The sequence below is a fragment of the Bombus huntii genome, chromosome 5 (genome assembly GCF_024542735.1).
Source record: "Bombus huntii isolate Logan2020A chromosome 5, iyBomHunt1.1, whole genome shotgun sequence".
NCBI lineage: Eukaryota > Metazoa > Arthropoda > Insecta > Hymenoptera > Apidae > Bombus > Bombus huntii.
The window spans coordinates 15,150,364-15,165,345 of record NC_066242.1 but is presented as its reverse complement, the minus strand read 5'-3'; the positions used below and the strand labels follow the sequence as shown (position 1 = coordinate 15,165,345).

General features: G+C 36.9%; 2 protein-coding genes across 5 annotated transcripts; one reads left to right on the top strand and one right to left on the bottom strand.

The window, feature by feature from the left end:
• Nucleotides 1-7,349: 7,349 nt before the first annotated feature.
• LOC126865424 (transmembrane protein adipocyte-associated 1 homolog) lies at nucleotides 7,350-12,886 on the bottom strand. Of its 4 annotated transcripts, XM_050617899.1 has the most exons (8): nucleotides 12,738-12,886; nucleotides 12,044-12,243; nucleotides 11,685-11,980; nucleotides 11,414-11,610; nucleotides 11,277-11,337; nucleotides 11,016-11,202; nucleotides 10,807-10,936; nucleotides 7,350-9,207 (listed from the first exon to the last, which is right to left on the bottom strand). In XM_050617899.1, the coding sequence occupies exons 2-8, from the start codon at nucleotides 12,190-12,192 to the stop codon at nucleotides 9,055-9,057; spliced, it is 1,173 nt and encodes a 390-aa protein (XP_050473856.1). In that variant the 5' UTR covers nucleotides 12,193-12,243; nucleotides 12,738-12,886; the 3' UTR covers nucleotides 7,350-9,054. The 4 variants fall into 4 exon arrangements, with proteins under 4 accessions (XP_050473856.1, XP_050473853.1, XP_050473855.1 ...); XM_050617896.1 differs by lacking the exon at nucleotides 7,350-9,207 and having other exon boundaries at nucleotides 9,620-10,936; XM_050617898.1 differs by lacking the exon at nucleotides 7,350-9,207 and having other exon boundaries at nucleotides 9,620-10,936; nucleotides 12,044-12,179; nucleotides 12,738-12,884.
• A 667-nt stretch (nucleotides 12,887-13,553) lies between these two features.
• On the top strand, nucleotides 13,554-14,877 carry LOC126865441 (ufm1-specific protease 1). Its single transcript, XM_050617932.1, has 3 exons — nucleotides 13,554-13,703; nucleotides 13,779-13,949; nucleotides 14,474-14,877. The coding sequence occupies exons 1-3, from the start codon at nucleotides 13,569-13,571 to the stop codon at nucleotides 14,831-14,833; spliced, it is 666 nt and encodes a 221-aa protein (XP_050473889.1). The 5' UTR covers nucleotides 13,554-13,568; the 3' UTR covers nucleotides 14,834-14,877.
• Nucleotides 14,878-14,982: the final 105 nt, after the last annotated feature.

Sequence of the window (14,982 nt, the reverse complement as noted above, 5' to 3'; positions counted from 1 at the left end):
TGGTTTGTTATGGCGGCGTAAGTATTATAATTAAAATAATTTATCGTAGTACTATAAGTGCTTCAATTTATAATTTCATAAAATTGTTAGATTCTGGTAAATGAGGAAATAACGAGAAAAGATATTAAACGAGTCTTTAAAAGTTTCTTCCGTGATTACGATGGTTTACGGAATTGAACAACGCGAATTAAATAGATAGAAGTTGCAAATAAAAAATTCCATTAATACCACATTGGTATTTAATGGCTTAGGGCAGCAAAGAATCGAAGAAAGTTTGCAACGTGAAAGTTAGATAGGGTTGGCAATGTTCTCTCGTAGGGTGAAATTGATCGAAATTGCTGGTAGGAAAATGTTTGCTTTTGTAGTAGTCTCGATTACGTGGTATATACTTTAGCAAATTGTCCTTTTCGCTATCTCTTAAATATAATATGACGTAATATTTGTTAACATATCTGTATTTCCTAATGTAGCATATAACTAATACATATATCCTAAATATATTTTTCCCAAGAACAAGCAGAAATAAAACTTTGCATCGTACGATTAATTTAATTTTCGAATTTATCCTTCCATTTTCTACTTATGCGCCCGACATTGTAATTTTCTGAATAAATGCGCCTCTAATTAAACATGTCGTTAACAAAGTTCGTCTATCGTATCGCGAGGGCGTGGAAATATTTTTTCCAAGAAAAAGCAGAAATAAAACTTTGCATCGTACGATTAATTGAATTTTCGAATTTATCCTTCCATTTTCTACTTATGCGCCCGACATTGTAATTTTCTGAATAAATGCGCCTCTAATTAAACATGTCGTTAACAAAGTTCGTCTATCGTATCGCGAAGCCGTGGAAATATTCTTTGATACTCCCCTATCCTTTTTTTAACAAAACATTCCTCCACGACAGTACAAAAGAAACCCGGTGGAGGGTATTTAAATCACCTCCTACTCTCATTAATCCTCCTCTGCCTCCTCTTTCTCTCTGTTACCCTATTCGATCGCGTTTCACACGAGGGGACAACTGTTTATCGAAGTAATTAAAGAGGCGAGAAATACAGAGAGCCTGCCGGTCGTTACGACGACGAAAATTACGGCTGGTGTTCTCGCGCCGTTCACACAAATTTAAAAGCCGCCGAGATATTACGTCGCGTCGCTCGCATTTTGTTATCCGCTTGAGAATCCGCGTCGTCGCAAAATGAATTCATAAAGGCCGACAATAAGTTTTCCACAGCGACACTGGAATTATATCAGTTAATGTTAATTTCACGGTGGAAAATGCGAATACTTTGAAACATCGTTGGCTATTACGAAGCTGTCCGTACGATATGAAAAAAAAAGAAAAAAACGAATTTCCTCTTGCGAATAAGAGAACCTTTCATTCAAATTACATCGATCGATGCTTCATGGAAATGTTTCACGACATTTGCCTAAAATCATACCGCCTCTGATAATATCTGTATAGAGACACGTGTCTATGAAATAGTAGATCGATCACTATCTTTGGAAAAAAAGTGACGAAATTAACGAATAATGATTTCTAAACGATTTATTTAAAGCCATAGCCTTTACGACGATATTTTTATGAGAAAATATCGTGAGTTTATTAATTAAAAGATTGATGACTATCTATAACGCAAAGCAACGAAATTTGTATGTGTAGGTACTTGCAAGGAGATTTTATTAAACATTTTATGTTTACCGTTCGAACGAGCAAAGAGTTTTAATACCGTGAGAAGGCTATTATCATAAAAAGACGAGGTATTATCGATGCATTATGCGTTAGACGGTGGATGGTTTCTAATTTTTTAAGAGTACAAATTATATCCCTTTGTATAGTATGGGATGTTTTCCGAAGATAGTTAGAGAGTGAGAAAATGCTGTAAAATTTCTTACAAAGAGATTCAGCTGGATATAACGTCTCGAGGAATTGAGAACAGTTTCTTTAGAGCCGCCTCAGCGAGGCGGAATCAATCAGAAATCTTTAGTCAAAGTGTCGATAGCAGTACCGTACAGATTTAGTGTCTGGCTAGGTCCGATTTAATATTACTTATTCTGGACAAAAAATTTCTTTACTCTTCAATCTGCAAGATATATTAAAATACCTCTTTTTGTTCATAAGGCGATATTGAGTAAAAAAAAATTGACAAAAGCGTGCTCATCATATCTTCTTCCTGCGATTTTTGTATATTTATAAATTTCAAAACGTGACAAATTCACGGTCGTCGAATGTTAGTATCTAAAAATACGGAAGAACTTATTATTTCAATTATATTTCCGCGTTCGATTTGACCACAAAAATCGGTCTTTATCGTAAACTTGATATCGTAAATTTAAAGCTTGAAAATTGCTATTTTCTTATTTAGATATATCTTTTCTCTATACCAAAATACAGATATCTAAATACATGGATCTTTATTCCTCAAACACCGGATCTTATAAATTGAGGAAATTAAAGATCGATCTCTCGTTATTTAAATAATATCGTTTCTCGATATCGAAATACGAAGAACGAGAGGTCTCTTAAAACTTTCATAAATGCCAATATTCCTGTAATTATCGTTTGAAAAATGTTTGTTCAAAATATCCGTTACAAATTTCGCTCAATTTATCAAGCAGAAATTGTCAAATAAAGATCTGATCGACGTTATCACGAAGCTTCATCACCGAATATCTCGGTTCGAATCAATTTAAAACATGAAACAACCCGCGTGTAGGAAAGTCAAACATTCGAGTGGTTGAGTAAACACATCCGCGTTAGCATTGTATGGTAGCGAAAGTGACATCGGTTCGAACAACAGGACGTGGGAGTTTGCGCGATCCTGTCTCATGACTTTTAGGACACCCTCTATTTGTATTCTGACCATGTTGGATAAAGACACGTTTCGGCGCCGTCTCGTCGCCTATCTATTGATTGCAATTTGAGATGATGGGAGACGAGCGAACACGCGTTTATCCGAAAGTGTATGCCCGTGTCAAGTTCTATTCGGACAGCAATGAAATCCCCTTTTCTACCGGACGATCAAATCCCCTGGATTATCCTGACATCGACTAGGCTTGTACTCACTCGTTACATTATCATGTAGAATTTTGGAATCACTTTCTCGTATGTTCCGCATTGTTGATTTTGTTATTAATTTGAAATCGGTGTCATAGTATAAGTACGACGACAGTTTCCTTTAACGCGACAGACTTTTAATCTCCGAAAGAGTCTTTTAAAGCAAGAGAATATCAAGCTGAGATTTGTTCAAATTCTTGAGTTTTACGAAACGCGCTTAATGAACGACTCAGGTTTGTTAAAAGAGCAAGTAACGCAAGTAAATGTTTCAGAATATACGTTCGAAATAGAAAATGACTTAGCGATGAAAACGTATTGAGATCGTACGTAAGCGTAATATCGTAGAATCAAAGTCACTAGCATTCGGTTATACTTTTGTGTCGAACAAAGTACGAAATACGTAATATCTAGAAAAAGGAAAAAGCAACTTTGTATTATTTTGAAAGCATACGTCGAACTTAATGGTAGAATCGAAGTTTTGGAGGAGTGCGTCAGACGTCCACGTGGGTTTCTTGTTTGATCGTCAAAGTATCCTTGAACGTCGGGAAGTAGGTTCTCAGGCGCCGTTTAGCCGGCATAAGAAACACGTTCCAAGCTCCGTGGGAGAACAGAGACCATCCAAACGGGAAAAACAGAATAGAAATCGTCGAGCAGAAGGGTGTTCGGTTGACATGGCTTTCAATGTTCGAAACATGGTTTTTGGAGTAATAAATCAACTTGGAGAAAGATATTGCTATACAGAAAGTTGGAAATTCTTTAAAAATTGTGTCGAATTGAAATGGAAGATTTACAGGACTTTTGATTTCGGGTCAATTCACAGTATCGTCGTTATTGAATTATTTACGTTATTTTTTGAATATTCTAGTTGATAAAAAAATTGATGTTTAAAAAATAATTGTATCTCCTTTATAAAATATTATTCAAAATTCTTCTGTGGTTCAGGGAAAATAGAATCTCGAATTCTTAATGAGAAACGGTAGTTTTTCCTGGTTTATATGCTATCAAATAGAGCGTCATCCGTGTCGAAATAATTTTCATGTTAGAGATTCGTATTCGAATCTCTTGGGAATAATATTCAGAGAAGAAAATAATTTACTCGACTCGATAGATATCGAAAGTCGAACTACTTTTTCCTGTATTTCATTAGATTCATAAATAAACATTAGATTTCACTTTCAATAATATTTCAAAATCGCCTTTCCCTAATGTTGCAACTTGTTTTCAAGTACGTAAGAAGCCGACTGTTCTCTGTGTGAAGAATTGTTCCGCGCTCTTAAGCCTTTCGAGGGTGCAGGCCAGTTTCCAAGAACGAAAAGTCTGGTAGAAAGTTGCCGCGCTCGTGGAGGAACGTGTACGACTCTTTAAGTAGAAAAGAGCATTGCAAGAGAAAAACGTGTCTCACTGCGTAATAAACGGCAAGTGTCGCCTATAAAGAAACATCACATGGCAATTAACCTTGCTTACCACCCAATGTCGTAAAATAACATTTCCATTCTTCTATTTTCCTTCTGTAAGAGTTATGTTTCTACTGCAAATGGAAAGCTTATGATATTTTGCCAAGAACAGATTGCGATTTAAATCAAAATTACGATATCAGAATAAAGAAAAAAGTCCGAATTAAACGTTACTTCAATTTCAATAATTTGGTATTTAGATTTAATATGTAGAATATTAGCTGTTTTCTTTTCTTTTTTTTTTTTTTTTTTTTTAGAAAATTAAGCATAATTGATACTTTTACGCGAGGATTATAATTATGTAACGAACAAGAAATTCAAAGCAAAGTTTTGTTATTCTTTGTAAAGCGAATTCTTTAGCTACGTTTCTCTTAAAAATGTAATTATACATAATTGGTGATTTTATAAGAAGAAGACTCGCACTTTTACGATAAACAGAATGTTACTTTCCTAGAAATTTAATCTTCACATTAACCATACGTAATTTCACAGCAGTAATTGTAATTAACGATTCTACGCGATAAATCCGAACATTTCCACTGAATGAAAGCGTCCTACAGTATGTACCGGGAAACGGGCTATGTTTCGCGATATCACGCGTGTTACATCCTACTCAAATAGACACGTATTAAACGCCACCCGACGTGATACAATCCCATTTTTTGGATGCTGGCCAAAACCGCATTTTCTCTATAGCACGAATCCTCGAACGTATAGCGATCGGTATCAAGGATTCTGAATACGTCGCAGGACCATTGACGTATCATCTCAACATTAGCATATTATATACGCCTCACAAAATTCATTCAGTTTCATCGATTCGAACAAATAGTACAGTGTTCTTTTTCCTCCTGTCTTTCGCGAAAAACATCCAACAGCAGATTATAAAAGCTGTCGTTAATTATCTAGTTTCAACTGACGACGTATTTAGGCCAGTTGCCTGTTATTTTTGCAGCCGGCGACATTGTCTAAACTGCTCGGCATCTAATGTCGGGAGGTTGATTAAAATCAAGCAAGACTTAATTAGGCCGCTATCATTAGGAGAGAAGCAGCGCTCTACTCGATCTCGATAACACGCCTCTGCTTGGTCAAGAACTCATTTACCTAACAAATTTTTCGCCCCTTCGCGGATAACTATGTACGATATATCCGGTGAACTTAGTCTCGTGCAAGATATTTCGCGACTCGGTGAAAACTCTCTTTCTCAGGCATTAGCGGAGGGGGAACAAATATTTCACTTATCGAAAGGAAAAAGAATTTCGAAAAAGATTATATATATATATATATATGTTTATATATATGTTATATATATAATAAGAAAATATACATGCATAGGGAGAAATATTAATATACGAAATTTTGTTGAGTTCATTGAGCCTTTCGGGCAGTATCACTTTGTACGTACGTAGACTATGAATATTTTACGATCAATTCGGTATTATCGATTAGGGGTGTGAATTATTGAAACCGATTCTGGCAGTGATAAAGGGGAATTTCGTGTTTTCTTTTCCGGCTGAAGCTACGTCGAATATTTTGCGAATAGTTTGTGACGTTTATTAATGTATCAACTGTTTTCCCTTAGTAGAAGATACCTTCATGATATTTTTATCAATTATTTCGCCTAGAATGATAATTACTTAATCGAGAATTCTTTTAATTATTCAACACCATACATCGTTAATATTCAGTATACATCCACTGAATGAAGAGATAACTAGCTAGACTTCTTTAAATATTTCATTGCTCTTTGGCAGGAAGAAAGTGTTGTTAAAAATCTACACGACCTTTTTCTTTGTAATATCAAGTTCCTTCCAAAACCGTCGTTAAAATTTTGTTCCAGCGCCCAGCGATTGGCGATTAAAATAAAACGAAAGGAACACCAGCCTGTTGCCTGTTTTTGTAAACAACGAGTGTTGATGCACTCTTTCGTGGCTCGTGCGAGAAAGACTGCACTCTGATATTGTGCAACGGAGCTCAATCGAACGGAAAGAGCCGATGATCGGTGTACTGTGACTAATCATTGCCCGGTAGCCTTGTCCATGAAAAGGTAGTGCAAGTTGGAGCGCGAATAATGCGCATGCATGCACTTTGTATTTATAGCCGCGATCCTATCGTGTAGCGAAAATTTAAGTGGCTCGAGTCTATCCACCTTGCAAACCTTTCTAGTCGATGTCGTTACAAAATCTCGTTCGTTTGACAAAACGCGATATCAAAAAATTGTTATCAATTTAATTACCAACTCTCATCAGCTTTTTTCGTCGGATCCAAAGGGTTAAGTCGAAAATGATCAAGGTTTATAAAGGGAGAAATATGTTAAGGTTGATGAGATACTGGAAACCACCGTGAAGTTACTCAGTGATATCGGTGTTACGAGTTTCTAGCTCCAACGACTATACATAGTCTTCGGCTAAAGATAGCAATAGGGATAGAAGCTGAAGGCTTTAGCTTCAGTGGAAAGATAATATTGATATCGATCTGTTCGCAAGTAATCTGGTCTTCTATTTGTCATCCTATGATTTTGTAAAAATTATCGCTGGACGATGGTTTGGTTATTAGTTAATTATTGATCGGTTTAACTTTAGACTGAAGTTAATTCTAGCTTAACGAAAAATATATCAATTTCTTTCTAATGCGTAATGGCTCGTATAGACTGAGATACAGTTGCTAGAAACACTGTACCCCAACAATTGGCCAATCGTATAGAAAGAAGATGCTTCCTCGTTTTTTGTTAAAAATCGATTGATTTGAATTCGGATACGGTATTTCTGGTAATCGTATTTCTGTTTGTACGAGGCTTGACTGGATGGGATTCGTAGAAACGAGAAAGAAAAGTCTGAAAGCGTTCGATTGAAATGTAATTTTATTTTCATTAAATATATAATCATGTTACGCGATCCGAAGTATTGCCTTTCACATTCCACCCGACAATTACAAAAAAAAGCCTGATCACGATGGTCAGACATAATTAGAAGAGAACGCCTGGTAGAATTAGAGTAGAACGAGTTAGTGTGTTTAATTACGTGTACGTGTAAGTGTGAATGAATCGACATTGCAATTGACAGAGAGATTCGGCCTCCAGAGAGCTTTTGATAAGTCTGTTCGTGGTATTTACACAGATCCGTACGGATCTGAACGTTAGCAAATGCGCGAAAGGATGTGTAATGTGTATATTGCTGTTCGATCATAACCGCCAATGATCCTCTAAAGGAGCAATCGAATTATCGAGACGAGTTTAAAATCACCACATCGAACGAACATTTTTGAAGAGTGATTTCGAATCTTGAGACTTTGGTTCCTGACTAAAGTACATTTAAAAATGGTACAAAAATCGTTGGTTCGCGTTAAACATGGCAATGTAAAGGGATCAGATCTATACGAGGGGGAAGAAAGATTAAAAGGAACCGTTTGGAATGCCTCAAAATGTCGATTATATCGTATCAACGCAATTGTCTTAACGCATTACGCTCTGAGGATATTAATTAGAGTAAAATCAATGAGTACTTATCGCCACTGGTTTCTGAATGATTCGTGTTACGTATCAAATTGAGAAAAAGGCAGACGAATTTTGTCGTGTCCGATGCGGCTCTGCCAGAACTAGCACGTTCACAAATACGGACATACAATATCGATAAATATAACGTTATGTATTCTTGTATATATAATATATAATATATAATATATTAGTATATAAATAGCACGATCCTTTACACTAGAATACAGGGTGTATATACATATTACACGATGGATGGAGTCTTTCGTAAATAGTTTCAACGAAGTACCGAGGAGTTCTCCTTAAAATTCTAAGTTTTTATGTTTCGATCCTCGCGAGTAAATCTTTATGCTCGTCACGGGAACCATTCTCCAATATTGTCCTTGCTCGTCGTTCATAAAATGCTTTCTTAATTGCAAAAGTAGGAAAATAGCGAGGGAGGTTCACCATGGATCGTGCTCAGATCTTTCGCTAAAGTCAGAGAGACCGGGAAGGCCTGTCTTTGGTGAAGAGGACGGAGAAACGATAAGCAAGTTGTCGAAAGTCGAATTCAACTGATGAAATCTGTCTCGAGAAGTTAGCAGCTCGCTGACCATTTCGATGTCGACATAATGAAATGCTTTCTTTCGTACATCGTCTAAACAGTTTCCCTAACAGTACGAATCATCTAATCGATTAAGTACGAAACTCTATTCGCCTGAACGGAGAATAAGAAACTCAACCTTATCCTTTTTCAAATAGCACACGACCGCTTATTTTATCTTGATGCTATCACAAGAAATAGAAATGAAATCAAAAGAATGATTCATCAACGTTGCACTGTTCTAAAAATGTTCGTAGCGACTAGATTCTTTCAGTGAAATCGTACGGGGTTCTTTCGTTCTAGTTTCATTCTTTAAAGGGGAGAATCGAACGATGGAACACGGTTTTTTTTTTCAATGGATTTCGCGCAGTAGTTCACTTTCAATGAAATTGAACTCGATCGTTGAACTAATCGTTGAATCCATGTTCGTGACCGTAAATGTAAGTCGAATCACGCCAGACACGATCAGCTCGTTCACTGTTGATAACCGTTCACCTGGGCTTGGCCTTCTTGACTATCTATACTGTAACCGGTTATGCTATCCGGACTCTGCAGAGACGCCGCGTACAGTGGATTCACCGGTGTGGAGTTTGTGTCGAACTGGGTCGAGTCATAGACACTGTGATTCTGCGAACAAAAGAACAGTTCTCGTTGCACCGTTTAACAAAGCTGTGAGAAGTGGCAGCGGACAATATAGAACGTTTCATCATAAACAAAATTTGGATGATCGTAAAAGATCTAGAAACTTTAAAAATCTTTAAAATTGATAAAAATTTGATTTCGTGCAAAGACATTATACAGTGAAAATTTCCACTACTATACATAACATAAGGTTCGTGTACTTTCAAGCTGAGTGCAAATAATTCATATATCTCACTTTTCTTTTGTGTCTTTGTCTTTTCTGTTTTTTTTTCTTCTTTGAAGGTAAAAAAAAGCGAACGATAGGGTTTGATGTGAGGAATATGTTGGTTGCAACACAAAACAAAAATATTAGCGTTATCCACTGCCAAGTTAGTGTAAATAAATAAAACCAAGTGCATCAGCTACATTAATGAGTTTAATTAAATCTAGACATGCTATATATGTACACATAATAAAGCATCTTGTGCGCACCTCTATTTTACACTATGATACATCTATATTGTTATTTAACAAATACGCGTTATAATTCTTCCATGTCAAAGGATAATCCACTTTGTTCTAATTGATCAAACGAATTGAGTTTAAGATTAAGATTCTCTTATATAAAACTAGTGACTTAGACTTTACACCGATTATTAAAACAAATATTTACAGCAATTCATTCTGCATATAAGATTTAGTGTAATGGGGGGGAGAAAGACTAGGATTTACTTCGATATTTTTCTCGTTGTTCTGAGTGTTCGAAGTTGTCAGAGATAATAAATAATCACTCAGTCCACCGGACTCCTTTTTCTTTGTATTTTGCTTCCTTTGTTTTTCATATACCTCTTCGCTTGTTGAAGAAACAGGTTTAGATAATAAATGTTGCGTGACGGTTGAAGTATCTGCTGAATCAGACAATGTGTCTTCAACATCGACTTCAGACATTGCAGTGCCAGTGTACTGCTTCAAAGGAGTCGGTTCTTTCTTTTGTATATTTTGCAAATCTTGCGCAGTAGTATTGCTTTTCGTCAAAGACTCTTGATGAGGCGTACTGCTATCCAAAATGGATTGCAACGTATTTTCTAGCGGTGGAATTTCAAAAAATTGGCTGGATACGTTACTTTCAGATCTCTGTCGTTCGTGCGTCAAGCTACCCTTTCTCGTTAAGGAGAATAAATTAGTATTGCTATCGTTTAACCGGGGTTTATACAAGAAGCTGCTAGCGGTGTTTGGCGCGAAAAGCAAATTTGAGACGCTACTAGGCCCACCGTACTTGAATTGTGACGTAGACCTGCTCTCCCAAGTATGGTGAGTCAACTTTAGGTCTAGCGAGCTCTTTTTGGAATCGATAAAATTGTCGGATTTCGTTAGGGGATAGTTCTTGAGGTCGGAAGTGCTTTTTTCTGTGCTCAGGCGTCTGGAAAAGCTTTTGATGCCGGATGTGGATCGATATAAAGCGGCTGGGGAATCGTAGATACGTCCGCTACCACTTCTGGAGTCTTTGGTGGATGCTAAGGAGTGCAGGGAGGTTTCATGTTTTGAGCTGGATGATTTTAACACTTGCGAACCATACAAGGGCATGTGAATAGATGGAGTATGGACCTGATAAATATAATCGCTGTCTGTTTTTAACGAGGAGAAGCTCTGTTGATGCGGCAACGACACCGTGTCTTCATCCATTGCATCGTCTACTTGTGCCTTGTATGAAAACATTATCGAAGGTTGTGAAACTCTGTAACAAAATTTTTCATTTGTCCCTGTCCGCAATTTCTCGGATATTGAATTATTTTTGAACATACGTAGTAACTTACCCAAAAAATTCAGACAGGAATGTATGATAAACCAAAGGTGTAAAAAGTGTCAAATAAACTGCAGCAGTGAAATCCACGACACATAATCCTACCGGATTTTGTGTGTAGTTTAGAAAGCCTGCGCCAATTGATTGTACTAAGTCGAGCATAGCTAACGTACCAGCATAAATGTAAAAACTTTTTTTTGCTGCAAAAAAAAAGATACTTTGTGACATATAGATACGTATGAAGCACCGAATATGATGAGGTTGATCAACATACTTGGAAGGGTTAAACGGTCTCGTAACCGTGTCCATGGCAGTATTAATATAAAAAGATATATCTGTAACAAGATTGTAATAATAACTAGGATTGTTTGCAGTGAATATGCATCGATGCTTATTTCATCGTAGATTTACCATTGTGAAAACAAGACTGCTGCAAAACCAAAACATCATTCCCCCATGACCAAATACATAAAAATCTCTACTAGGGATATGGAATGTATCATCTGGTAAAACTAGCTCCAAGGTTCCTTGGGTTATGGTAAAAGCCAATGCTATAAATGACGTGGCAAGTAATACCCTACGAATACTTGAGCGACTATCCAAATGTCCTACAAATAAATAGTTATGTATTTGGAGTTTTTTAAATAAGCAATCTTAAATAACAAAAGCAAAATCAACTCACCAAAAGCCAAACCAAATATAACCACGCTCATCTCTGTGGACAACAGGAAAAATCTCACTGTTACCCACAGTATTTTGTCTGCTTTGCCACCAACGGTGGCTGCTGCATTTACAGTCATTGAAACGATACATCTTATCACTGAAATCACTACATTACAAATGACAAGTCCATAAAATGCTAAAAATATTGGACTACTCGTTGCTCGTAATTTAAGCCGTGCTCTATTAAATCTCACTGTGATAAATAAAAGAAACAAGAGGTTTGGTATCAATATGACAATGTCCCATATTCGTACTCTGGAAAACAAAAAATAAATTGGTACAGGAGATCTGTAAAAATATCTCTAAATTAACACTTACCTTGAATCTTTGATTTCTTTATACAGGATCATCTTGCAAAAATGCTCCTCATCATCCATTGGTGAACTAACATTAGGAATCATTGTACTGCTCAAATCATACGTGTGTAACCAACTTTCAGAGACCTCTTCGCGCACTGCACCATACATATTTCTCGTTTTGTTACAAACTTTATATCTGAATCATCTCTCAACTTTACACTGGTAAACAAAAAAGTGACAGTATGTGTCATCCTAATGTAAAGTACAACAAGCAACGTCTACAACGTAAAAGAACATCGCGCTTACGAAATCGTATGTTTATTCAATCGAAAAGAAGGTATAAATTAGAAATTCCTATCTATCTCATTAAAGCATTCGAACTAACTTTTCTGAAGCATTGCTTGCTAATTAAGGTGACATAATAAACATAACCTAAAATACTTGGCAATATTCCCAAGTGACGACCTTCGAACCTGCTAGAAACCGATGACCGACCAAAATAACGACATATAAACATTGAACTAACCCCGAAACTGTTCCCGCGAAATAAATGCTCTTTCTTATTGTTTAATCAGCGGAAAATCGATAAACGGTAAGTCTATTGTGTACCTGTCAAATTGACACGATGCCACCGTGTATAAAATCAAGAAATTACATTCGAATAGATTACCGCTAATTGAATAAGGTTCACGGGCAAGATTTACGCGACTTACCCATTAGGTGCATAATATTATCGCTCTCATCTTCCCCGGAGGTAAACTATAACTCGCCCTTAGCACCGCACAGTTTCGAATTGTTGTTCGGCGTGTATAATTTCGCGCAGTTATTTTACGCTGCTACCGCACTTATTTATCCATTTGTCTTATCCACACACAGTCGTCTGGTCTGATTGGCATTTTGCTATGAAATCCCAGTGTCCATTCTATCAGTCAGCTTCACGCCGATCACTCTGTCCCTCTCTTTTTTTCGCTCGCAGTAACGCCACACGGAGCTACCAAGAACCGTGTATTTGATAACCAGTAAGAGGAACGCGTAACGAAGTGCGCGTGACCGCGTAGTACGTGATTTCACGTCCGTATCAAATATACGTTTATACGAGGAGAACGACGATAGTAGACGAGAAACGAGAGAAGGTATTCGCAGGTGACGCCACGATTTAACGCCTATCATAAAGGCAGCGCTTCCTCTTCTACTCGTGAAACAACGACTTTCGAACGACGATGCGGACGCGTAGATCGTAGATTACGAAAGGTTTTCTCGATCGTCAGTCGCTTTCACTGAATCATTATTGCAACGATGACGGTACGGTGAGCAAGTTAGTTGGATAGGTTAGGTTGTTGGAGGAAAAATACACGGAATGGCCGCGAATTACTGCTGAACCGGGAAATACGAAGCTTCGCGCTCTATTTACCATTCCGTACGAACCACGGTCTGTTTAAGGATTTTTCGAAGCGGTTACGACAGACGCGAAAGTAGAGTGGCTTTACGTGGCTCGTTGGATGGAACGAAACGGGTAATTGTCCAATGATTTTCGTGAGATAACGATGACCGTCGATTATTCGAGCGACTTATTGAGAAACGTTCATCGTGATATCCCTGCGCCGGAAGTCGGTCAAAGTTTTTTCGTTCAAGGGGATTACGAGTATTGGCACTATGGTTGCGATGGTTTTAACGATAAGGTCTGTAATTTGAACTTATTTTTTGGGGAGAATATCAATGGAGAAGAGAGAAAAACGATGAAATATTGAATTTAGGGTTGGGGATGTGGATATAGAACTCTGCAAACAATATGCTCGTGGGTTATAAGGAATCGGAACTTGGACCAATCCGTTCCAAATATCAGACGTATACAGGAAGCACTCGTCACGCTGGATGATAAGGAACAATCATTTATTGGATCGAGGGAGTGGATAGGGAGTTTCGAAGTAAGCCTATGTGCGAAGAATTACCGAAAAGATATCTTGCAAGAATAATTATTATACAGAATAATGATATATATAATAATTATACAGCCTGTATCATAAATCCTGATGAAATGAAATAAGAGAGGCATTGATTTTCCTTGCAGAAGTAATTCGAATTTTTATATTCAGAAATTGTATTAGATACAAATTTATTCATTCCACTGAAAAACATTTTTTTATTCCTACTGAATATTTATCAAGTGACACAAGCACACTTGACTTACCTTTTATTTATAAGAAACAGCTGAAAAGATAATACTAATTTGATAGATCTTTCACCCGTACTTGCAGGAAAATATCTTCTTTTTGTTCATACCACGATTTCTGATATACTCTGCAGCTAACTAAACTGTTCTAAACGCAATTTCCGAAAACTTCATTTTTAACATTTATGTCCATATGTCCATTAGCGATACGGCCGATAAGCAGTATCTACTCTTTTGCCAAAAATAGAAGTAAACAAGCTAATTTCAGTTATCTTATAGGTATGCCTTGTATTGAATCACTTGTACGAGGTTCTCAGTAAAATCGTGCATGTTCCAAATGGTAGAGCCTTGCGGGACCAAGTTCCAGTTATCAAGGGTCACTTCGAGGAATTCGGTAGTCCAATCATGATGGGAGGAGATAGGGATTGTTCAAGTAAGTGCGTTGTAGGAATCCACGAGGGTGCAAACAACACCTATTTGTTAATCGTGGATCCGCATTTCGTTGGCCGAGCAACAGGAACAGAACAATTAGAGAATTACCGTTGGGTGAAATGGCAACGTTTGGATGATTTCATCGGCAGCTCCTTTTACAATCTCTGTTTACCTCAGATCAAGTTCATAAGTGGATACAATAAATAGTATACTGTATATACATGTAAATACATCTGCATTTTCCATAATTATTTATCGCCTATTTTAATTCTATTGAAGGATTATCTTTGTGAAAATAAATTGGTGTATGGGATATTTTAAATAAGAAAGAAAATATTATAAAGTTACATAAATAT

What these genes read in the sequence shown, in the direction of transcription:
- LOC126865441 (XM_050617932.1), top strand. Translation starts at nt 13,569, where the DNA reads ATGACCGTCGATTATTCGAGCGACTTATTGAGAAACGTTCATCGTGAT. An exon ending in GCGATGGTTTTAACGATAAG is followed by an intron (nt 13,704 to 13,778) that starts GTCTGTAATTTG and finishes TATTGAATTTAG; the next exon opens with GGTTGGGGATGTGGATATAG. An exon ending in AGTGGATAGGGAGTTTCGAA is followed by an intron (nt 13,950 to 14,473) that starts GTAAGCCTATGT and finishes GTTATCTTATAG; the next exon opens with GTATGCCTTGTATTGAATCA.
- LOC126865424 (XM_050617896.1), bottom strand. Translation starts at nt 12,192, where the DNA reads ATGTATGGTGCAGTGCGCGAAGAGGTCTCTGAAAGTTGGTTACACACG. An exon ending in GCAGTCTTGTTTTCACAATG is followed by an intron (nt 11,338 to 11,413) that starts GTAAATCTACGA and finishes ATCTTGTTACAG; the next exon opens with ATATATCTTTTTATATTAAT. An exon ending in AGACCGTTTAACCCTTCCAA is followed by an intron (nt 11,203 to 11,276) that starts GTATGTTGATCA and finishes TTTTTTTTGCAG; the next exon opens with CAAAAAAAAGTTTTTACATT.